Source organism: Mytilus galloprovincialis, chromosome 3 (genome assembly GCF_965363235.1).
Source record: "Mytilus galloprovincialis chromosome 3, xbMytGall1.hap1.1, whole genome shotgun sequence".
Taxonomy (NCBI): Eukaryota; Metazoa; Mollusca; class Bivalvia; order Mytilida; family Mytilidae; genus Mytilus; species Mytilus galloprovincialis.
Window position 1 is genome coordinate 4,599,948 of NC_134840.1, and position 26,428 is coordinate 4,626,375.

General features: G+C 32.5%; 1 protein-coding gene across 2 annotated transcripts; it reads left to right on the plus strand.

The window, feature by feature from the left end:
- LOC143066999 (uncharacterized) lies at nt 1-24,966 on the plus strand. 2 transcript variants are annotated; one of them, XM_076239921.1, is made up of 19 exons: nt 61-184; nt 662-799; nt 2,435-2,591; nt 3,531-3,633; nt 4,102-4,223; nt 4,489-4,609; nt 6,123-6,192; nt 9,221-9,424; nt 11,327-11,462; nt 11,906-12,037; nt 14,094-14,234; nt 17,234-17,308; nt 17,859-17,993; nt 18,768-19,004; nt 19,605-19,727; nt 20,154-20,426; nt 22,358-22,600; nt 23,226-23,342; nt 24,480-24,966. In XM_076239921.1, the coding sequence occupies exons 2-19, from the start codon at nt 731-733 to the stop codon at nt 24,590-24,592; spliced, it is 2,571 nt and encodes an 856-aa protein (XP_076096036.1). In that variant the 5' UTR covers nt 61-184; nt 662-730; the 3' UTR covers nt 24,593-24,966. The 2 variants fall into 2 exon arrangements, with proteins under 2 accessions (XP_076096037.1, XP_076096036.1); XM_076239922.1 differs by lacking the exon at nt 662-799 and having other exon boundaries at nt 1-184.
- The last annotated feature ends 1,462 nt before the right edge of the window (nt 24,967-26,428 follow it).

Genomic DNA, 26,428 nt, shown 5'->3' on the forward strand with positions numbered 1-26,428 from the left:
GACTTGAACTTAACTACATCCGAGATACTTGTGACACTTATTAGCATTGTTTCCGGTAGAAAAGATGTCAGTCACTCCACCTACCATAATATATCCATAATAAAGTCCAGTCTGGATATAAAAGTGCTTTAGTTCTAACAGTAGGATGAAGGATTTTGTAGTTTCCTTGTTTTCGCTTTTGACAGTAAGTATAGATACATCAGTTGGGTTTAGAAAAAATAGTCATAACTGAACATTTAAATTCAAAATTTGAGAATGACTTATTCTTGTATCCTATTTCAATAAACTCTAACGGATCTTATTCTTGGTTTACAACTATATATACACATATGTTTCGGTTTACTGTTAGGTTCATGTTTGTATACTGATGTGTGATTTAGTAAGCCTTTCTAAACATAAAGGATATCAAAAACAAACTCACATGACTATGGTTGTAGATAATTATAAATGTCATTTATTCAAATAAATGCAAATTTTGCACGGGCTCTTCATTTAAGGATTATTTGATATATCAAATATAAAAAAAAACAACCGATAACCTAAACACATACATCATACAGACACCTTTTGATCAAGATTACTAGATTCACAAGGTTTGTACCCACAGGTGTAGTTAACAAAACCAATCCCATTTATAATTATCATCTTTTTTAAATAATAGAAATCTGCCAAAGAACGAGCCTCAAAGAACATAAGAACATAAGAAGTATATGTATATATAGAGAGAAATATGCGACAAAGCTGTACAAACCATCCAATTAAAGTTATGATGGAAACACTTATTCTAAGTTACAAGTTGGTAATAGAGGTTTCAAGTGTTTTTGTTTCTATGAATATTATTGTAAGCACATCTTGTTAATTTAACAACGATGCAAAAGTTTTATTATACCGCCATCTATCTGCTTGTAAGATAACAGAGAAAATCAATTTTGAACTTCTAAACATTAAACTGGTGTTTTATTTTGAATCTTTATTCTTTTTAATTCCTAGAATAATATACTAAAGACACATGCTATTCCAATGCATAAACATTTTAAATTCATAGGAAAGTTTATGCAACCAATCGTGTAACTTTTTTTTAACACAATGTTTACTCATCTTTCAAATGACCATTAAAACAACCATTACAACTAATGACTTATAATATTTAAAAAAGTTTCCTTATACAAGTCATAATACGTTACAGTTAGTGTTCCGATGAATGAATATATCTGTCTAAAGAGTAGTCGTAGTCGTTAAACATCCCCGTGGTAGGAGCACCCTATAAAGTAATATATAGTGAATCACTTGAACTGATTGGATGGTAAGGATTTTTCAAGTCTTATCAAACGGCCCTTCAGTCTTACTAGCAACGAGTTTAATTCTTTTATCAGTCTCTCGAGATCAGTCTATCAATTTATGAGATGAGTTCATTCTGCAACATGATAGAAAAGACATTTAAGTATACAATTTATATTGAAATGATTAAAATAAATTATTTCTATGTCCGTTTTGAGTCTTATGAGTATTATGTAGACAAAACGCGCGTCTGGCGTATCAACTTATAAGCCTGATATCTTTGATTACTATTGTTCATACAGCTTCTTACATATTTAAATACTTCTAGCTTTGCCAAGCCAATATATACCATATCATGTTTTGTCAATACAATAAAATAACGGTGAAAATCATATATTCCTTCGCCTATACGCACGTTTCCCTGTGTGGTGCAGTGGGTCGTCATTGCGGTTAAAATCGAGTCAAAACTAATAGTAATAACATTCAGAACCCTGAATTTAGAATATTTTACGATTTTTTTCATCTCTGAATGTCTACTAACAATTTGTTTCATTGGGTTGCAGGCTTATCCTCTTCTATCTATAATAGAATACCAGCTTATATAATCAAATTCTCCCGCCCTGTACGTCAACATTCAATCTATGCCTACATATATACCTTTACATTTAGATCTGTATTGGGTTCTGACGTTTATGGTTACACTTACAATTCTTTTAACATTTTATGTCAGTCTTCAATTCCAACAAAGGTATTAGGAAACAATTAAGCATTAAGTGAAGTAAATAATTGAGAATATGACGTCTTGCTCAACGGAAACAACCACCCACTAATTGTATTGACTCATTGTATATATAATTTTTTAATAGAATTGATTTCAAGATCATAATAGCCGTAGAGAAGAATTATGCAATTTTTATTTATATTAATCTTTTGAAATAATATTTGAAATTCCTGGAGATGTATTCTTAAGACTGTTTCCGGTATGTGAGTGAAGTGTACATTTAGGAAATAGTCTACACTTCTTAAGGTGTTCTTTTTAAAACATTAGAAATTTGAAAACACATAAAAAGGTTACATACTCTTAAACATCATAAATGAATAAAAACACTTTCGTATAAAAAAACTCTAAAAATATATATTATAATGTTTGATATAGGTATCTGTCTTTTGGAACTCATGTGAAGGACAGTCTATGGCAGAATTAAGGAAAGCCAATATCACTGGTGTCAGACCTACGGATATAAACAGCCCAGAAGCTCAAACAGGACTTAGCATGGACCAAATCATTGTGAGAGCAATGGGCGGAATTGAAGGTAAACTAAAAATTCACAACATGTTCTAATGCATATCACCCCATTTTCAAAAACATGTAACAAACAAAAATATCATGGTTACTGAAAACCAGATCAAAGAACTTAATATATCCTGCTGAAATGCATTCTTAAATCATCATCTGCTTTTCAGATTTCTTTTAATTTTAATCTTACAAATATCTTGCATCAAAGCTGACTCAAATTTACTAAAACAAATTCCTTGCAGCTGTAAAATTTAAAACAGGCGAAAGATACCAGAGGGACATTAACACTCATAGATCGAAAATAAATTGACAACGCCATGGCTAAAACAGAAACAGACAAACTGACAAATAATAGTACACAAGACACAACATAGAACACTAAAGACTAAGCAATACGAACCCGACCAAAAATTGAGGATGATCTGAGGTGATCCGGAAGGGTAAGCAGATCCTGCTCCACGTGTGGCACTGTAAAGCTTACCGGCTTTCGTGATATGCGCATGTCTCTATGAGTAACAATCAATTTCTCTACAGGGAATTGCTCTATATGTAACTGATTTTTATTCAATATATTGTGGTCTGGTTGACATAAACCAAAAGTTTAAACATTACTCCAAGCCAAACAAAACAAACAACAGGTGCAAGGTTTCAGTCAATACGTTCAACATTGTATATACTAACAAAATCAACCAATGGTAAACAAAAGTTTTCCAGTGAATAACTCTTTACAACACAGGTATTTTGTAAATTTACCTTAAAAATGAACAGAATAGAAAACATCCCATCCCGAGTTCAACGAAATGGTATATAACAAGGCTAAAAATTATATGAAAATTATATTTTTCCGACCAAAAATGGGAAAGTACATACCCTTATCTATACGCAATAACATGAATCCGTCCTCACATTGCAGACTTTCTCTGAATGACTCAGTTCACATGATTTCTTCCTATAGTTGCGGCACAAAGTATGGTATCCCCTGGTGGAATGATCTTAGCGGAACTAGACATGCTGTTGACAGAGGAACAGTTTAGTACTTTATATGAGCCACCAGAATAGTAAGTCCTTCTTTAACTGGTCATTATCCACTTAGGAATATTTCACTTGAAATGGGCCACCAGAATAGTAAGTTTACCTTCAACTACTCATTAATTAGAGGTACATGACTTCATATGATCCTCTGGAAAATTAGGTCTACTGTACTTTTAACTTGACACGGAAAAGTTTATGATATTTTGGACCAATGTCAACGCCACAGAGACTATATCTCAACAACACATTTTCACCATTACCACACTGATTATGAAAATGTAAATGTAAATCTTTTCTTTAACTTTCTCAATAAGTTTATATCGTACAAAACTCAATTGTACCTGTAAACTCCTCCAGTTTGATTTATATATTACTTGGAGCATGAAGTCGAAATACTCACCCTTGTTTTTAAAACGGTAATCAAAAAGTCATATCTGGAACCAAATCTTTTTTTTTATATTTTGTTAACTAAAAGCATTAGTTTTATTTCGTAGTGGTGACCTTCGTGAGATGCCTTTCTTTGAACACAGAAGAAAGAGAAGGAAAGCCGTAAGACAATTAGACCTGAGGTGGGCGGAAGGCGTTATGCCTTATTATTTTGCTGATGGTCATTTTTGTAAGTACTTAATAGATTCTAGTATCGGTGAATCTTTTGTTTACAGTAGAGTTTAAATATACATGTAATAAATTCAATATTTCAGTTTTAAAACATGTCACATTTGACATTTATATAAAATGGGTATGACATTCCTTGATTATGATTAAATTCATTTCATAAAATTGAATTCACAGAAATATTAGAAATATAAATAAATTTAAGTATGCATATACACATAAATCTATTGTATTGTATTGCTAATCCATACACTATTTCATTCCAGCGGACAAAGAGAAATACCTAATCAAAGTGGCAATGCGTGAGTGGGAAAAATACTCTTGTGTTAAGTTTAGGGAGAAAACCCGTAGCGACCGGAACTATGTTAGATTTCAGAATGGAATGGGGTAGGTATCTATCCGTTGTGGACCTAACACTACATATTTTGAATTTATGTCAATTTAAAAAAAAGCATTTTGCTGTCTACCATTGAAGCAGACACTGCTTCTCATCTCGGTGAAAACATTCATCTTTAATTGTAAGCGAGGTTCGGGCAGATTACCCTCTGGTGTTCTGTGTAACGTTTTTCAGACATTTATTTGTATTTGCATCTGTCCTTTTGATATTGTTTTTTTGTTAACTTACGATGCTTCATTAACTATATAATGTTCTAACCTTTTTATTGACCGGTACAATGCTATATTCAGAATATAAATGGCTAAGTATAGTATATCTTTACTGCTAAAAGCTTGGAAAATTTCAGACAAATATCCATACCATAAAAGCATCAGTAGTTACCGCTGTTCAAAAGTAATAACCTGATTGAGAGAAAACAAATCCGGGTTACAAACTAAAACCGAGGGAAACATATCAACTATAAGAGTAAAAAACACAACAACAAAAAGTGCAGCAAACGCCAAATGCAACATACATAGAAACGAACTTTAGATAACAACTGCCATATTCCTGACCTGTTAAGAAAAAATGGTGCGTTGAACCTGGTTTTATTGCTAACCTAAACTCTCACTTTTATGACAATGTTTAAAATGGTAAGATATTTTCTAGCGACCTTAGCTTTGTTAGATATCAGAAAGGAATGTTCACATATTCACACAACTAGCGACCAGAGTTTTGTTAAATCTAAAAAGAGAATGGTCAGATATTCATACAATTAGCGACAAGAGCTTTGTTAGATATCACAAGGGAACTGTCAGATTTTTATGCAACTAGCAACCAGTGCTTTGTTGGATATAAGAAGGGAATGGTCATATATTGATACAACTAGCGATCAGTGCTGAGTTGGATATAAGAAGGGAATGGGCAGATATTGATACAACTAGCGATCAGAGCTGTATGAGGTATCAGATGAGAATGGTAAGATATTGATACAACTAGCGATCAGTGCTGAGTTGGATATAAGAAGGGATTGGGCAGATATTGATACAACTAGCGATCAGAGCTGTATGAGGTATCAGATGGGAATGGTCAGATATTCATACAACTAGCGATCAGAGCTGCGTGAGGTATCAGATGGGAATGGTCAGATATTGACAAAACTGGCAACTAGAGCTTTGTTAGATATCAGAAGGGAGTGGTCAGATATTCATACAACGTGTGACTGGAGCACCAGGATCGAATGGATAGATAAGCATATACTTAATGACTGGAGCTATGTAAATAAGGTTTCAGATGTTCGTGGTGTGTATTTATTAAAGATGTGCTAGCAAGCCGTTTGGTTTATGCGGTTTACTTAGATTTGTACTCTAATTGAAAGCTTAAACATAACATAGTAGAGTTTTCTATTTTATAAATCTATAATTAAAGAAGAAGAAAAGAAGAATGGTAAGACACAATCAGCTTATTTCATTTATATAGTTGTACATAACTTGTTAAGTTCGAATAGTTTTATTATAACTTCAGATGTAATTCTCAGCTTGGAATGGTTGGCGGAATGCAAGTTCTCAATCTTGACGTTAATGGGTGCAGATGGGTATTTATGAGAGAGAATAATTCTAATAAAAGTTAAATGTTTTGTTTGCCTTTCTGTTACTGATTTTAACTGAGTTGTGTACATTAAAAAGAAGGGTAATAGAACATTTAATTTAAATTAGATTTTAAAAACAGCATGTTATCCGTTAAAAGAGTTATTTTTGAGGATTATTGTGTATCCCATATTCTTTTATTATGTTTTTGCTGGTGTGATTTTGTGCTTCTTTGTTATTTTTTTTTTATAGTGATTCAGATTATAACACAATGTTAACTGCTGTATCCCTATTTTTGACATTTTTGCCTATTGTGTCTGTTGTTTGTTTGTTTTGTTCTCAAATCGTTGTGAATACTATGGAACTTGATGCGACTGTCATACAAGTGAAAGGTTTAGCTAGCTTTCAAGCCAGGTTAAATCCATCATTATCTACATAAGCATGAACCAAGTCAGGAATATAACAATTGTTATCCATTCGTTTGATGTCTTTGAGCTTTTGATTTTGTCAATTGATTAGGGACCACGTCCACTAGTATTTTTGTCCATCTGATGAGTTAAGCCTTTTTCAACTGATTTTTATAGTTCGTTCTTATGTTGTACTGTTATACCACTGTCCCAGGTTAGGGGGAGGGTTGGGATCCCGCTTACATGTTTAACCCCGCCACATTATTTATGTATGTGCCTGTCCCAAGTCAGGAGCCTATAATTCAGTGGTTGTCGTTTGTTTATGTGTTACATATTTGTTTTTCGTTCATTTTTTTTTACATAAATAAGGCCGTTAGTTTTCTCGTTTGAATTGTTTTACATTGTCTTATCGGGGCCTTTTATAGCTGACTATGCGGTATGGGCTTTGCTCATTGTTGAAGGCCGTACGGTGATCTATAGTTGTTAATGTCTGTGTCATTTTGGTCTTTTGTGGATAGTTGTCTCATTGGCAATCATACCACATCTTCTTTTTTACATTTCCTTTTAAATTTTCCTCTGAGTTCAGTGTTTCGTGATTTTACTTTTTTCTTTTATTTATATGTTTATTTTATATTAAGTTCTTGTTTATGCCTTTAAAAACACTTACAAAGATTAAAAAATTGAGGAAGCAAAGTGAATTAATGGAACCATTTGTTTTTCTCCCCAACATAAGACATTTTCCTATTGTCTATATACATACGAATACGATTATGGTATAATTCGATATTTATTTAAAATAAGTACAAACATTTTGATTTTTTTTGAATGATACATTTTGAACTTCACTCATCACTAGTAAACCCATTTTGATCTTCAAAGACTGATCAATAATTCATCAAATTATTTAGTCTTTCAGTAAGTTGTAAGATTTAGTCACTGCGGTTAATTCAGTCCTGTTCAGACAAATAACCTGCAGTCATTACGATCTGTTCAATAATTGGTATTACCTGTACACACCAGCAGTACTGTATTGACCGAAAGCAAAAGACTGAACATGACTGAATAATTTAATGTTCAAACTTTTCATGTGATGATAAGATGAAAATGACCGTTTCAGACTCAAAGGAGTAGGTCCGGTAAGGACTGATTTTGGCCTCAAATTACAGGTTCATCTGACGAAAGATTTTGACCACTTTTTAAACACTTAAGTGTCTATTTTATTTGAATTAATTAGTTTATGTGAAAGATTTTAACATATTTAGTCATTAAAAACGATCCGATTCAAGCTCAAATATGAAAAATCTACCTAATATGTCAAAAATGTCACTTTTCAGATGGTTTTTGGTAAAAATGAAAGTGGTCGCATCCGTGTTCATCCTCAACCCTTATATATGTTATGTATTATCATAAAATACAACTTGCATTTCAATATTAAGGATGAACACGAATGCGGCCACTTTCGTTTTACACGAAAACCGTCTAAAATTTAACTAAAATGCTAGAATTATGAGAATTTCAGTAATTTAGCATGACTTAATGGTGCTAGTACCGGATATATGTGCATTGTATTGTCAAAAAAAGACCATATTTATGTAGCAGAAGCATTCTACTGTCCAATAAATAACTAAAGGTTTACATTTTAACAATTTTGTAAAACTGCTATATTTTAGGGCCAAAAAGGGGTCTTACTGAACCTACTCCTTTATTTGCAATTGCATGCATACTTTTTAACATTGTTCGAATCGGAGTGCCCGTACTCAAGTGTGATTAAAAGTCGAACATTGTTTATCATCGGTCAAATTTTATAGTGATCCAATATATAAACCTTAGTAAATAAACTCATCATAGATACCAGGACTAAATTTAGTATATACGCCAGACGCTTGTTTCGTCTACAAAAGACTCATCAGTGACGCTCGAATCCAAAAAAGTTAAAAAGGTCAAATAAAGTACGAAGTTGAAGAGCATTGAGGACCAAAATTCCTAAAAGTTTTGCCAAATACAGCTAAGGTATAGCAAACCAAGCTATAGTCCACATTATAGACTATGTATGATATGACCTGAAATGATCAGACAATACATCTGGCTCTTTGAGAAAGATACCTGAAATTATCAGACAATATATCCGACCAATTTAGAAAAAAAAATATCAAAGTGAGGCAGCAGTCAACAAATACGTTTCCTCCCTGATAATAAACCAGAAGTTAAAAAGGTCCATAAAAATATCTCAGAAAAGTAAAACAATCAGCAACACGAATCAAATAAAAACCGAAGAAAAATACGTATGCTCTAGATAAGTAGCTGTTCCAGGTTCACCTCTGTCTGATCCGTTATTTAACTCATTTTGAAAACCCGTTAACTATATGTGGTGATCACGATACTAGACCAAAGAAACGTTTGCCGTATAACTAAATACATAAATAATTTTGAATCGAATCGGGAAATGTACTGAAACAATTTATATCGAGAAAAATAAAATGTTCAGATTTCTAGACCATGGAAACTAATGAAATATACAACAGCATACATTGATCATTTTCGTCTGAACATAACACACAAGCCTACATACTTACATTTGGGCAATTTGAATGAAATTAAAGCACTACTGATACTGTTTATCTATTTCCAGAAAGGATTATATCTGCATGAAATTGGACATGCGTTAGGTTTGGTACACGAGCACCAGCTTCCAAACAGAGATGAATATATAGAAATTATGTACTCCAATGTCGAACCGAGTATGCGTATCTGGTTCAATAAATATTCGGGACAAGAAGTCAACCAATATGATGTCACTTATGAATATTCTTCAGTTATGCATTATGGGATTACGGTAATAATCTTATTGAAATAATATCAAGCAAAGTCTGAAGTTTATCACTACTTATAATTATATAACAAAATATTTTATAATAAAAAGGCGGAATTCCGTATTTAAAGCACCAAGGTAAATGGTAAATGCACTAATCTGGCGTGCACATTCTGTATATGCCTGGCCAAAGTCAGGAGCCAGTAGTTCACCGATTATCGTTTGTTGCTGTATGTCATATTTGTCTATCATTCATTGTTTTGTACATAAATATGGCCGTAAGTTTTCTCGTTTAAAATATTTCACATTTGTTATTTCGATCCCTTTATTAGCTGACTATGCGATATGGGTTGTGCTCAATGTCATATGGTGATCTTTAAATGGTAACTTCTATTATTTTGTCTCTGGTGGCGAGTTGTTTCCTAGGCAACCATACCGCATCTTCTAATTTTTATACTCAAAGCACATGGAATTAAATAGCACCGTCTTATAAACCATATATTGAAAAAAACTCCAGTAAAAATAACGTTGACGTAAAAACATATCTTCGCAAATGGAATTAACATTGCAGCAGAGACATTCATCATTTCAAGCTAGTATAGTAGTAAATTTTAATCGCTATCTATGTCTAGATAATACATAAATTGATGCCATTGCTAGTATAATTATTTCCTATATTTTCATGCAATATTTTATTATAAGAGATACAATTTATGTAATACTGCTGAAAATTTGAGAAATCAGAAATCAGTCATCCTTGATTTTATAAATATTGTCACCATCGAATATAACACAACCGATAAAAAAAGAAAAAAAAAAGAATGTGCACATGATGTTGTTGGGATGTGGTAACTTTTTATATCATTTTCTTTCATGTTTGCTTATGTGCTTTGCCTATATGTCATTTTGTTTTTCTTTTTGATACATTGTTTGTTTTTGTGGTGATTAAGATTGTAACACAATGTTGACCGATGTGTGTTGCACAGTCTTTTGTTTTTTGTTGCACTTCAGTGTTTCTGTTGTTTCGTTGTTTTCCTCTTAAAGTTGATGTGTTTCCCTCTTTAAGTTTGTAACCCGTATTTGTTTTCTTTGAATTGATTTATGACTTTCGAACAGCGGTATACTACTGTTGCCTTTATTTGTACCCCTATATTTTATATTTATACTTATTATCTCTGTTTGTTGTCAATTTAATAGAATTTTATGCGACTGTCATACATTTTCTACAAAGGGACATGTCTGTACCAAGTCACGAATATAACAGTTGTTTTCCATTCGTTTGGTGTATATCAGCTTTTGATTTTGCCATTTGAAAAGGGACTTTCCGATTTGGATTTTCCTTGGACTTTTGGTACTTTTGTTATTTTACAGTTTATGATAATAGTTATTACAGGTACAACATGTACCAGGCTTATAATTTAATACACCGGACGCGCGTTTTGTATACATAAGACTCATCAGTGATGCTCAGATCAAATAGTTATAAAGTCAAACAAGTACAAAGTTGAAGAGCATTGAGGATCAAAAATTCCAAAAAGTTGTGTCAAATATGGCTAAGGTAATCAATCAAAGCCTTCGATGGGAAATCCTTAGTTTTTCAAAAAATTGATACTTTTGTAAACAGGAAATTTCTATAAAAAAGACCGTGGAATTGATATTCATGTCAACACCGAAGTGCTGACTATTGGGCTGGTGATACCCTCATGGACGTAGCAGTTGTATCGACCCAGTGGTGTTAATAGTTATCAAAGGTACCAGTCTTATGAAGCTGCTAGTTAGAGATTAAATAGTTTTTCTAATGTTATTCCATTTTTATCAGTTATATTAACGAAGAGCAAAATAACATCTGCTTTTTTTGTGTTTTTTTTTTGTCACTTTGAAGTTCCTTCACTTTTTTATAAGAAAAAATTATAATATTCTTGAAAGGCTTTTTCCAGTGACGGCAAATCCCAGACCATCAAAGCTAAGGACAAATCTAAAGAGGAGACCATCGGAAAGGTTTGGCGTAAAGAATTGTCTTTCAGTGATGTCAAGGCGATCAACAGATTATACAGATGTGGTGGTAATGTTATGTGATTCATTAAAATGTAACAGAGGTAACAAAATGACTTCACACAATTAAACACCTGAAGGGTCAACTTCAGAAATAAAGGAAATTACCTAAATATACGGCATAGCCTAGACATCTTCGTTCAAACAACCATACAACCGATGTTAAGAATAAACTAAATCTGAACAATTTGCAATCTAATTGAAATGGCGTGATGAACAAGATATAATAGACATAAGTGAAAGATCTGACATATTCGGATTGCAGTACAGAAATAGGGTGGTAATCCAGCCTGGTATCTATGATGAATGTATTTGTCATTTTAAATTAGTTATGAAATTATGTGAACAGATAGATCATACATTATGAAAACAATTTCTCAAAATAAATCTGTGAAACTAAATGACCAAGCTGGTCGTAGAAACAAATTATTACAGAGTCTTGGTTTGTTTCAGAAAGATGTCCTTCAAACATTCGTTGTCGTGATGGAGGTTTTGTTGACCAGAATTGTAGATGTATCTGTCCAGATGGATCACAGAACTGTCAGGAAGGACAACCTGCAATCGGAACTGATGCTGAACAGGACGGTACTAAACTGAAATGAGCAAATAGATAAACAAATTCAATAGTACTATATATTCGTAGTCCGTTACAAAGGAATCTGATGTTAAATTCAATCTAAACAATCATTCAAATGCCAATACAAGCATTCTTTTCTGTGGTATCATTTTTTTTTCTATTATCGTGTACCACTGACCAAGATTGCAATACAGAATTTTAACTGCTAACCAAATACAATAAATAAAAACAAGATGTGGTATGATTGCCAGCTAGACGACTTTTCACAAGAGATCAAATGACACAGAAATTAACAACTATAGGTCACCGTACGACCTTCAACAATCCACAAAACCCATACCACAGAGAACACTATAAAAGGCCCTGCAATGACAAATGTTAAACAACTCAAACGAGAAAAAATAACGGCCTAATTTATGTACAAAATAATAAACGAAAAATAAATATGCAACAGAGCAACAAACGACAACCTCTGATTTACAGGCTCCTGACTTGGGTCAGACACATATATAATATGGCGGGATTAAACAAGTTTATTGGCGCCAAACTCTCCCACTAACCTGGAACAGCGACGGCAAAATACAAAAGCAAACTTTACAAATAAATAAGCGAAAAACGAATATGAAAAACAGCAATATACGACAACCACTCAATTACAGGCTGCTTGCTTTTTGTATCTTTTTCATCTGCAATTTCAATGGGAGTATCTATGATGAGCTTAATGCAACAACTGGGTCGATGTTACTATTACTTGAGAGGTTTCCTACCCGATGGGATAACCTAGCAAGGTAGTCAGCACGTTTAATTTGACAGGAACTATCATTGATGTGGTCATAATTATAAATTAACTGTTTAAAAAACTGAATTTTTCGAAATTCTAAGTATTTCTTCCCCATGTATAGAGTACTTTATAGCTGTATTTGACAGAACCTTTTAGAATTGTGAGTCCTCATCACATCAACTTCGTACTTTATTTTGGCATTTTAACTATTTTGAATCGAGCGGAACTGTATATCATTTTAATTCTTGTATCTATGAGAAGTTCATTTTACCATTGATCAATATGGTGATGGAGAGGAACAACTATAATTTGTCACTAGAGTAGTCAAAGATGATCTAAAATTATACGTCAATGTTTTTATTTTTGTTGGCATCTGATGTAAATGTCATATCATCAATAGAGAATATACAGTTTATAAAACTGTTTAATAACCTTTGGATTATCTTTCTATTTATAAACAAAACAACTCTTGTCAATTCGTCACCAATTTCTTATATTATTTAGTGTACATGCTTTGGATTTATATAGAAAGCTAGAAGCAAATCTTTGGTAAGCAAACACTTGTATGTATCCATAGTAAGAATAGTTATTGAAGGTACCAGGCTTATAATTTGATACGCATGGCGCCCGTTTTGTTTACACAAGATTCATCAGTGACGCGCAGATCAAAATAGTTAGAAAACCTAACAAGATAAAAGTTGAAGAGCATTGAGGATCCAAAGTTCCAAAAAGCTCTACCAAATACGGCTAAGGTAATCTATGTCTGGGATAAGAAAATCTTTAGTATTTCGAATAATTCATACTTCAAGACCGATGTGATGACTATGGGCTGGTGATACCCTCGGGGACGAAACGTCCACCAGAAGTGGCATCGACCCAGTGTAAGAAACAAAACGTGGAATGCTGGTCTTGTGACGAAAATTGTTAACAGCAAGCAATAAATTGTTCAATAAAAAAACAAAACCAAAAAAAAAAAGAACCATAGCGTATCCATATACAACATAATATACACCTGTTACCTGTTACCTGTTCTTTATCTTCCTCCTCTAGCAGGAGCTTCGCTTCTATAGCGTACTTTTTATTTGCACCCTAACCCTTACACACGGGGCACTCATAAAATCAGTATACGTAATTATTACATTTAGGGCGGACCAGCCAAAACCAATTTACAAAACTTATCAATATGTATGTCTGTAATCATAGCAAGTACATTGACTACTGAAGGTTACACTGCACCAAGGAAACTACGAATTAACTTCAATTATGAAGGGAACATTTTTCAGATACTTGTACAAATATGTATGACGAATGGGCCTGTAATGTTTGGGCATCACAAGGTGAATGTAAAGCAAACAAGAAGTTCATGCTGACCTCCTGCAGGAAAGCTTGTAAACTGTGTGGCGACGATGCCGAAAGCGACGAGGGTATGATTATGCTGGTATTTTAGTAAACATACATAACATTTCAAAAAGATATAGTAGCTAAAATAACGAAGAAATATCTATGTAGTAATAATTTTGAACATGAACGATATAATTATATATAATCTATACTTGCCATCAATAAGCCATTACACATGTGATAAGATGTCGTTAAGAAACCTTCAAACTATCATTCAATTTTAATATAACTACACAGTGCGTGAACCGGTGACAAATTATTATCGCCCCTGTAAACAGTGGGCTCTTCTGACTAGAGGTAATCGGTAAAGAACAGCGGAAAATAGTGTACATTGTTTACGAGCTTGAAATGAGCTAACACAGACGAACTGAGACGTGTCAACGTAATGTGAATATGATAATGCACCAGGTAAATTATTAATTGTTAAGTTATCACATCATCGTATCTTCATATGATAGGTAAATAAGTGAATTTTCGATTTAAGTGTCGTCAGGGTTCAAACCTGGAATCATGCCAACCTTTCATTATTTTTTTTTAATACTAACCTATAGTCGGAACATCTTGATTTTCTCCCAATTTGTAAAGTTAATTATGCTGCTTGACATATATTTTTTTTGGGAAAAAAAATTGATATGCAGTCAAATGTGGCAGTTTTTAATATTTGTTGCTATGTGAAATAAAGGGAAGTAAATTAAAGTAAAAGAAGGCGCGCTTTTTCAAATAGTAAACAATTTAATTCAGATGCATAGTATTTTGTCAAATGATAAAGAATATCGTAGAAACTTGCTAGAAATTCATCTAATTTATAAAAGATATACAACATGACATACTGAAATCTGAAAAGGGGTAAAACCACCATACCTTGAACAAATTCAGTTAAAAAAAAAGGGGGGGGGGTAAAATGCTACGAAATTTAGATTTTATTTATTTTTTGTCGACAGCCAAAAGATGATTTGACATGTAACTAACTACTTTTTCAATTTCATTGTAAAGTAAAATTGGCTTTTTTTGGGGTCTCTGTTTATTGTGGTCTGATGTTTTCAGGTTCTCTTTGGATTGCCAAATAATATTATAATCATCTAATTGAATGTTCAAATTATTTTGCAGCGATGGTGTGTATGGAAGGAAGACTGTCATAAAACCCAACAGTTCCGGATGGCCCTTTAAAAAATTGCTTAACATCAATAGCGATGTAAGATTCAAGTGTTTGAGTTAGCACAAGTTTAGCCAGGTTTTCCTTGTAATTGTGGCAGAAAAACCACTAGACAGTGTCATGCATTGAAAGGATATCAAACGGATATTTTATGGAATGATTCTCGTACATATAAAATCATATGCATAGGAATGTGGAGCTAGTGTCTTTCATGCAGCAATTTTTAATTTCCAATATAAACTCTGAAAAGACAAGAGCATAGAAATGTATACTAATGAGAAACATTCTTTGTGAATAAAATCATTCCATAACTTAAATGTGTCATTAGTGTTGCATTATTTATCAGTAGAGATAATCAGATTCCAGTAAGATTGTCCAACTGATGGTTTTTGTTTGTAATCGTTTTTGTAAATCTTAGTTGTTTTGACAATCCGGGCTGTGCATGTTGCCCGGCTGACCCTTTCAGTGTGAGACAATATTTTGTTTATGATAAACAAAATCACTGATTCAAGACTGGAGCGGACCACTTTTAGGCAGTTAGTGCGAATCCTTTAGGTTTAAACCATTACATGCAATACGGGGGGAGGGGGAAGATTTTTTTTTACCGAGTCAAACATTTTTCCTAATTATAATACATTGAGATTTAATATATACTTTGCTATATGTAGTGTGTATATTAAAGTATTGCCAACAAAATTCATCAAATTTGGGATCATAATATTGTTTAAGAAAAACCCTTACCCCCTGTACATCATAAAAGTTCATAATCTTCTGTAGCACACGTGCATGGTTAATTCGGATCACATATTTTCTATTCCGATGTTATAAGAATTCGAAGGTTCATATCATTTACAATATCATTCAAAAAATTTTTGGGATTTTTTTTTACTATCAACGTTGAACCTCGAGGTTACATTGTAGTAAAAAAAATCCAATAAAAACGTTGAATGTAAATGATATGCACCTTTAAATCTTATATTGTAGGACTCATGTTGTTCAAACATAATGTGTTGATCAATTATGTTATGATGATTTTGATAAACTTCACATTAGGTAATCTTTCACGTATATTGATTACATTATATCGAGTTGTCCCAACGATATACTTGTCGGTGTGCTCGATCATACGAATTTACCGATATTCATATAGACAAAATGACACAACTTTGAAAAATTCTTGTGACGAAACTACATTTCGGAACACGTTAAAAATTGGATACCCAGAAAGCTACATTATTAAGGTTTGATATATATTTTTTTCAAAAAAAAAAGAAAAATATGCAGTCAAATCTGGCAGTTTTTTACACACCCCTATGTTGAACAATAGGTTGTTCAATTAACAGCATGTTTGGCAATTAAAAAATCATATATTAACACATTTAGCTTTAACATATACTTTATTTATAGTGGTTGTATAAAAGTTATATAATGGTTTTGTGTTTTAAGAGATATTCATCCCTATGCATATCGGGTTTTATGCGTAAATTGTCTCTCCTGTTCTTAGACCTTTTCTATCTCTTTCATAAGAAGAGTGACTTTTCTATTGTTCTAGTGTCACTGGAAATCCCACTGTACATAATACACTGGTATCAATAAACATAAGTTATTCTCTAAACACAGTCTATAATGTTTAGTTAAATATAATTTCTCCTCATTATTTTGATAAAATAAGTAATAATGTTAGAATAATCTACTTGATAGTCCTATGAAAAGTTATCAGAAGTTACAAGCTTGGATCTTTCTAAAACTAAAATTTATCTTAAGTCCCGATTGTCGTGTTCTATGAATATTTTGTATTTTGATTGATTTATCAATCTTTTAATTGGTATAGTATGTACAATGAATATGCTTATAATATAAAACTTTCAGGAGATCATGTGATGACATGGGCGTGGATGTGGCTTGGAACATTTGCAAACTTATTTCCAAGGAACTGGTCAATAGGTATTTTTTTAAATAACATTCTTCATACAGCTTTAAGTGATTACAAAGTCGTAGGCCTTTTTATCACTTCTTGCAAATGACGGTATCTCTATAGTATTCTGTTCAAAATTGTTATATTCAGTTGTCTTTTTCAAATTTAATCCCTGAACAGGTAATTGTAAAACCATTGGAAAGTAAATAACACATACATACTAGTATGTTGTATGTATTATACCAGACACTAAACATTGTTTTTAATGCGGTGAGTACCGGTTAAGATTTGTGCAAAAGTTATTTAAACATTATGATTTTGATGCTTTCGAATGCCTTTTCTAGATTTGCCTTCACAAGGAACGGTAAAAACCTGAAAAGGTAAAGCCAAGAATGTATTAATACTTGAAAATTATAAAAACTATACGACAATCAAAGACCTAAAATTCTAACCGAAACATCAGGTAAGCTCTGTCTAAGGCGTTGGAACCTTAGTCGCCGGATGAGTTCTAACTTTAAGAAGGATATATTATAAATCAGTATGTAAAATGAATTTATTTCTTACATTTATAATATAAAGCTGAATGCACAGACAAGTTTCCTCCAGCAAAATGCCAAAAATGGGAGAGTCTTGGTGATTGTGTAACAAGTGAGGAATGGATGACTGAAAATTGTAGAAAAACCTGCAATATGTGTAGTAAAAGGCAAGCAGAATGTAAGATATTACAGTTTAAAAACTTAGTCATGAGTTAATACTAAATTATTATAAAAGAACTCATTTCTATCGATCAAAGATCGTTTATTGGTCTAAAAATGTAAAGACAATAGATATTGTTATATACAGCCATTGCAATGACAGATAAATTCTATAAAAATTGTCACCAGGACGCCTACTGAATAAAATTACAAAGACACGAAGAGGTCAACACGCAGTTCTTAACTGTTAAAACTGTTTAGACAGTCGCTTGCAGATCAGTAAGACATGTTTTTATATATTTTCTTGCAGATTAGTTAGACATGTTTTAAGACATTTGCTTGCAGACAATTAATACATGTTTCAGCTATTTTTCTTGTTTTATAAGAGTCCGAAAATAATTGCTTCATTTTATATACAAACAAGATGATAAAATATCATAAATCAACTCAAATCCATCTTTGAAATCATTGTGATGATTTATGATATTCCCTTATGAATAATGATCATTTGAGAATGCATAATGCAATATATGCAATTATTCAGTACAGGAAATTAGGACATTCAATATGATTGTTCTTATTTTATATAATTTAGGATTTCAAGATTTCAAGATTTTATTTGAATACTTAGGCACAGATACATATATATTCACAATATATATAAAATGAACAGTTGGAAAACGTATACACAAGTTTTATTGTAATGTTATGTACCTTTTTGTATTGTTTTTAAGTAAACAAATGCACGACACCAAAGCTACTAACTTTTCATTACGAGAATTCTTTAATTCAGTTGATGCGACTACAAACTGTAGGAATTTATACGACAACAGTGAGAAATGTGACGGGTGGGCGAAAAAGGGAGAATGTGGAATTAACCCGTTATGGATGACTGAGAATTGTAGAAAATCTTGTCGACTCTGTCACAAACTGACGACAGAGCAGCCACCACAAAAAGACGACTCCGGAGATAACAATGATGACGAAGACACAGAAGAAGAAGAGGAAGATAGAAGTGGTAGAACAGCCAGTAAGATGGACATTTCTAAATGTTTTATGTTTTAGGGATGTTAAATGACATTATAATGTTGATAATTCAGAGCAGGACAAAAACATGAACGGTACCAAATATTCTGCACCCGATACTCATTTCGACAATCAATGTTTCTTCAGTGATGCTCGAGGCAAAATATTTGTAAATCCAAAGCTAATTAAAAAAGATGAAGAGCTATAAACCAAAAAGAACAAACAAGTATAACCAAAGTCGGGCAATGAATCAAACTTTGCACGAGGCAGACAAACATTGTATAAAAGCTTTAAGAGTTTACAATGAATACTACACTGATATTGATGTCAGAAGAAATGCATATGACAAAAAAATCACGATTTATAAAAAAGAACAACCGATCCAGGATGTACACTTATTTGTAAACTATAAGTTTCTTATATAGTTCTTAAATACGACAGTATTTATTGGATTTTGAAAGTTTGAAGACATCTTATCAGTTTAAATAAAACTTTTAAACATTACTTTGTTACTCTTTATTGATCATTGGGCAAAGCTAGAACTTGATCTGCTAGTTTTGCAGAGGAGTGCAAATTGCCTTATTGATGTCATTTGTCATTACAGGAAGCTGCCGCGATCTACATGATACGAGAAAATGTAAAAAATGGGCGGACAAAAACGAATGTGCTGTCAACCCCGATTGGATGATTCCTAATTGTAGAAAATCATGTGATAGATGCGTTGGAGGTAAACGTTTTTTTTTTTATCACAAAACAAACAATGTTTAAGTGTTTTGAATCAGACCGTTAATTTCTTGTATTGATAACTTTAGAGAAAATTGGAAAAACACACCAGTAAAGGGTGCAATATAAGAAGCATAGTTAGCCCATAATCATGAAACCAATCCTGACAGAAAAGGAAAAAATACACAAAAATAATACATAAGTAAAACCACATAATCTCATCCTTATGTTACTGTCATTTTGAATTATAAAGAAAAGGAAAAAGAAAGGTTCGAAAATATAAATAGAAGGTAGCCATGACACTGGGTTTGCGTTAGTGTTCGATATCCCTTAGTAAATCAATTTGTTGTCGTTTTTTTTTTAAATCACAGTGTTCAAGTTTTGAAAAGCACCAACTAATTTCTGAACAAAACTTTCGAACGTTATTTAGGTTCCTGTAGAAATTATCATGATGATACAGAATGTGACAGGTGGTCAAGTAGAGCAGAATGCATCAAGAATCCATCTTGGATGAGAAGAAATTGTGCAAAAGCCTGTCATTCATGTAACGAAATGGACATGGGTGTGTTTGATGACGACGAAGAGCAAGACGAAGATGACGAAAAGGACGATGTTGACACTACTGATACACAAAATGATCGGGACACAAATGTTGGAAGACGACGAGATAATCAGGACGACGAAGACACTGTTACTAGTACTGGTAAGTACAATACACACACTGTATAGAAAAAATATATAGGTTAAAAAAAAACAGAATAATTTGTAATACTTAGGCAGCTTATAATAAAACAGTATTTCAGCAATTTTTGGTACAAATTTTTACACGATTTGTGTCCCTTGTAAAAGGAATTCATATTGACCATATCTGCATTTTTTGCCGGATTCTTTTATTCTGAAGTTAAAGTTTTACATTCTATAAACATTCTTGCTACATTCTTTTTACTCTGCAGACTTTATTCTTGCAACTCGTGTTTTTATTCTGGTTTAGCTGCAGACTTTAATTTGGCAACTCTTGTCTATGACATGGTATCGCTTCACATTACAATTGCATACACTTTTGCCTCATTCTTTTATCGCTGCTACTGGCTATTTACTGTCAACTCTTAGTCTATACTATGGTATCACTGCAGACTACATTTTGGAAATACTCTTGCTACATTTTGTAGAATATATTATGTCAACTCTTAGACTATTTATCCTAGTATTGGTTCAGACTTCATTCTGGCAATTCTGTTCGATATACTGGTACCGACTTCTTCAGACCACATTTTAGAAGTAATAAATTTTAGTGATATAAAATCTGAAACCATAAAAAAAGAAAATGCAAAATAAGGCGGTTGAAAATAATAAAAATCAGAAAAATATAAATCATTTTTTATACTATAAAATTGAGAATGGAAATGGGGAATGTGCCTAAGAGACAACAACCCGACCATAGAAAAAAACAACAGCAGAAGGTCACCAACAGGTCTTCAATGTAGCGAGAAATTCCCGCACCCGGAGGCATCCTTCAGCTGACCCCTAAACAAATATATACTAGTTCAGTGATAATGAACGCCATACTAATTTCCAAATTGTACACAAGAAACTAAAATTAAAATAATACAAGACTAACAAAGGCCAGAGGCTCCTGACTTGGGACAGGCGCAAAAATGCGGCGGGGTTAAACATGTTTGTAAGATCTCAACCCTCCCCCTAGACCTCTAGCCAATGTAGAAAAGTAAACGCATAACAATACGCACATTAAAATTCAGTCCAAGAGAAGTCCGAGTCTGATGTCAGAAGATGTAACCAAAGAAAATAAACAAAATGACAATAATACATAAATAACAACAGACTACTAGCAGTTAACTGACATGCCAGCTCCAGACTTCAATTAAACTGACTGAAAGATTATGATTTCATCATATGAACATCAGGCACAATCCTTCCCGTTAGGGGTTTAGTATCATACCATCATAACATATATGAGAAGAACATAACCCGTGTCATGCCAACAACTGGTTTTTGAATCAATGTGTTTAGTTCCGATGCAAAGACCCTATAAGTGAATCAATATTAACGCCAAAATATGCAATCTTTAGTGACCTGACAACAGTATCGTAACTATATCCTTCTTAATAAGTCTATTCAAAGGTTTTGTTCGTTTTTGAGGTGAATACTGACACCTTTGTGCTTTATAAAGAATATTTCCATAAAAAATTGAACGTATAAGAAGTCTGCATGTTGAGCTATATTTACGAATGATGTCCTTATATCGATGATAAAATTTAGTAAATGTTTTGACTAGTTAGTGATATCGAAAACTCTGGTGTAATAATTTTTCAGTAATACATAAATTTCTCTCGTTAAAATCTAAAACATTGTTACATACACGAGCGAATCGTACAAGTTGAGATATATAAACACCGTAAGATGGTGACAAGGGAACGTCACCATCTAAAAAGGGATAATTAACGATAGGAAAGGAAAAATCATCTCTTTTATCATAAATTTTAGTATTCAGCTTTCTGTTAGTGATATAGATATCAAGATCGAGGAAAGGACAGTGGTCATTGTTAGTATTAGCTTTATTAAAAGTATACGTTTGTATAATGTTTGAAAGGTGTTCAATCATTCATGACTTTTTAGATGATGCTGAATGCATTGATGAACGACAGGAATGTGAAGCCTGGGCAAGACATGAACATTGTGACATAAACCCAGACTACATGCTCAAATCATGTAAAAAAGCATGTGGGGTTTGTCAGAATACCAGAGAAGATACAAATGTCGGGCACACAACGACGGTTGCTGGCAGAGATGACAGGAGCCATAATGATGATGAGACCATTGTCAATGATGGTGGTTCACGAGACCGTAATACAAATACAAGTATGATATATATTCTAATAAAACTTTAACATGTAATAAGTTTTACATGTGTGGATTATCGTTTACATTATCGTTCATTGGTCTCCAATGGATAGATGTCTCATTGACAATCATACTACATCTTCCTCTTAAACTGTTTAACAGACATATTGCGCATTTGGAGACAAGTATATATCTTTTAATTTAAAATGTAGCTTCAAACTTGATATATATGGTGCAAGAATGAAAACAACCTGCAAATTATTTTTTTTGAGTACGGGTCATTAATATTTAGATATAAAACTCATCATATTTTTTTTTTAGAAAGGTGTAAATATGTGTAATGTTTTGCTTACGTCTATTTTGTCCTGAAGCTATTCAAATAAAATGTCAATGTCGTTTTGTTTATGTCATCAAAGAGACATCTTAAGTGAATTTTATAAACAAAAGTGTCCAGATAAATTCAGTCTGTTTATTTATCAACAAATTATGTTTTAGAAATGGTGCTTATTTTGCACTTTCATCGGCCAAAAAATAGCTGTAATCATACTTTCTCCTGTTGAATATAACTTTTGACCAATCAAAGTTATCACGATAATATTTTGGTTGAACTATTATTCAATTTTGGATGATTATTTCGTTACAGATACTTGTGAAGATGACAACCAGGACTGCGACAGTTGGAAAAGAAGTGGAGCTTGTGATAGTAATCCTAGCTATGCTTTACGTCATTGTAAAAAATCATGTAATAATTGCAAAGATGGTGAGTATTTATCAGCATGTTATATTCGCAGGTTACATGCTTTTCGTTTAATATGTTCAAAGCAATTTATTTCTCAACTTTTGGTAAGATACTCATTTGTATCAGATTTATGAACACGATTAACACTAGACAAACGTCTGGTATAAATTGCATGCTTGTAGACCATAAATCCGAATGCTGGGAGTTTTATTATGGAGGGCTGAGCTATTTCAAATTATTTTTTTAATGATAACCTCTAAAGATGATTATTATTTACTATAAAAATAAATAAAGATAACATACATCTCTTGTAAGCAATAATTGTTTAAACCCACTACAAAGACAAAATATAACAAGAACTATCTTTAAAAAAGATATCCGACGTATTTAAATTTGAGTATATGTTTAAAACTATCATTTCCATAACCTTCAGAAGCACAAAGATACCATTTAAATAAGTAAACATTTTCTCTGTTTGTATTCAGTATTCTCGGTCCTCGTATCTTTCTGTTTACATTCACCATACCCCGCGGAAATCTCACATGCGTAGGTGCGTTCTAAAAGCCATCTACGTTCGTACAACAAAGTTTACATTAAAAATTATATAATTGTCTCGAATAAACAGCTGTCACGGATGCAAAGAGCTATTGGAGAAACTTTTAATAAAAACATAAATCTTTGTAAGATCTAGTTCAAATATTTATAGTTTTTCATTTGCTTTCCATCACCATATAATTAACGAGACGTTTTTTCAAACACAACAAAATCACCCACCATGACAGCATTTTTGTCCACAGAAAGGATTTTCGACCATGCGTATTGTGTTGCCATAGTTAAGCGTCCTTAGGTTCAAAGGGCACAAACCGAAACTATACCGATTACGTCGAAAAAAAAACCAACTGATGTTGTATCTTGTATCGCGGATGTAAGATGTCCTGATACAAAGTTTAATACATGTATGAATATAAGAAACGCTTAAGCAAATAAAGGCAACAGTAGTATAACGCTGTTCATATGTCATAAATCGATTGCGAGAAAACTGGGCTACTAAAACCGTGGGGAACACATTACCTACAAATAATAGCATTTGATTATAGAATGACTGATAATGTTATGTTCATACGACTTTGTTTGTGATCTATCGTTTATCTATTGCAGGTTGTCGTGATGAACACACACTTTGTCCTATATGGGGAAGAGGTAAAAGTTGTACATCAAATCCAGGATATATGCTTCGATTTTGTCAAAAAACATGCACTGTATGTCAGTGAAAAACACCAGATATTTCACAATCTTGTCATAAATGTATAAATGTAAAGGATGTGACATATGGTTTTTACCTATATTTTTAATAATCTGTAAAATTGACTTTCAGCAAGGAATATATGATTTGATAATCCTGGATCGCCGACTACTGTTCATTCATTTAGCTAGTAATGCATTCTGGTGTATTTTCGACACAGTAAGTACGTAAATGGAGATTTCATAGTATATTTACATCTTCTACATTGAAAATGTAATAATCCTTTATATTTTGTACGGTTTTGTTATATATATGTGATGTTAATTTAGAATTATATGTAATGGTTAGTTATTGTTGTTGTTAGTGATGAATAAAGACTAAGTGTATGTCCAGCAAACAAAATCAATGATATATATTAATAAAGACTAAGTGTATGTCCAGCAAACAAAATCAATGATATATATTAATAAAGACTAAGTGTATGTCCAGCAAACAAAATCAATGATATATATTAATAAAGACTAAGTGTATGTCCAGCAAACAAAATCAATGATATATATTAATAAAGACTAAGTGTATGTCCAGCAAACAAAATCAATGATACAATGTATATATTAATAAAGACTAAGTGTATGTCCAGCAAACAAAATCAATGATATATATTAATAAAGACTAAGTGTATGTCCAGCAAACAAAATCAATGATATAATATATTTACAAATCTGATGCATTATTTTAAGTTTTACTGTCGGTCAATTTAGGTTTCTTTTGTTGAACAAAAAGAAGACATATACAGTTCTCATATTGCGATGACTTTTCTATTCCGTATAAAAAAATCCGGTTATATGTGATTTATTTATATATATAAAACAGACACAGACACAGACATTAAAAACTATAGGTCACCGTACGGCCTTCAACAATGAGCAAAGCCCATAACGCATAGTGAGCTATAAAAGGCCCCGATAAGACAATGTAAAACAATTCAAACGAGAAAACTAACGGCCTTATTTATGTAAAAAAAAATGAACGAAAAACAAATATGTAACACATAAACAAACGACAACCACTGAATTACAGGCATATAGTGAATTGTGTGGGTTCTAATGTTTTTATCACGTTTGTCACATAGAAACGTGTGATGAAATGACACCAATCAGTATTATATAATTATCAGTATCATTTACAGGTAACTATTATCATAACTGAAGAGGTGGTAATTTTTTTCGATGATGTTGAAGTTTGGAATGTCAATAAACTTCTTTTGTAAAGACGGCACAAACGTGATTTGATATGATAATTATACATACACCAAAGTTCTGGATACCTGCCTAAGCAAATCGAAGTCCCATCACTAGAACCTATAGTCCTATGACTACACTATAAAATCTAGTCCATAGTACATAAAGTGTTTTTGTTTTAAAACAAAATCGATTGATGTTTAGCAAATAATGTAACAAACAATAGCGAACTCGAAGATTAATCCAAGCAGAAAAAGTCTATAAAAATGGCAAAAAACCCCCTCTCATCTATATCTACTAACAAAACAATTCCACATTTGCACAGATCAAATTTTTTAGAAATAGTCACTAAGTAAAATTACAATGGACCTTATTCTTTAATCATTCTTATGGGCGTATTTTCTTGTCCTATCCACTTTTAAAAAAATGTGTTTGATCTTTGCAAGTAATTTTTTGTGCAGTCGGTACATTGAATTAGATTTAACATTTTTAAGCAAAGAAACAGTTTATTTTTAGAGGGATTGATAAGATATTGACTCCTGAATGGTCCAAAACAACCAAAATGGCATGTCCCTAGACCGCCTGTTCAACATTCATACTCTAAAATATCGTTAAAAAATGAA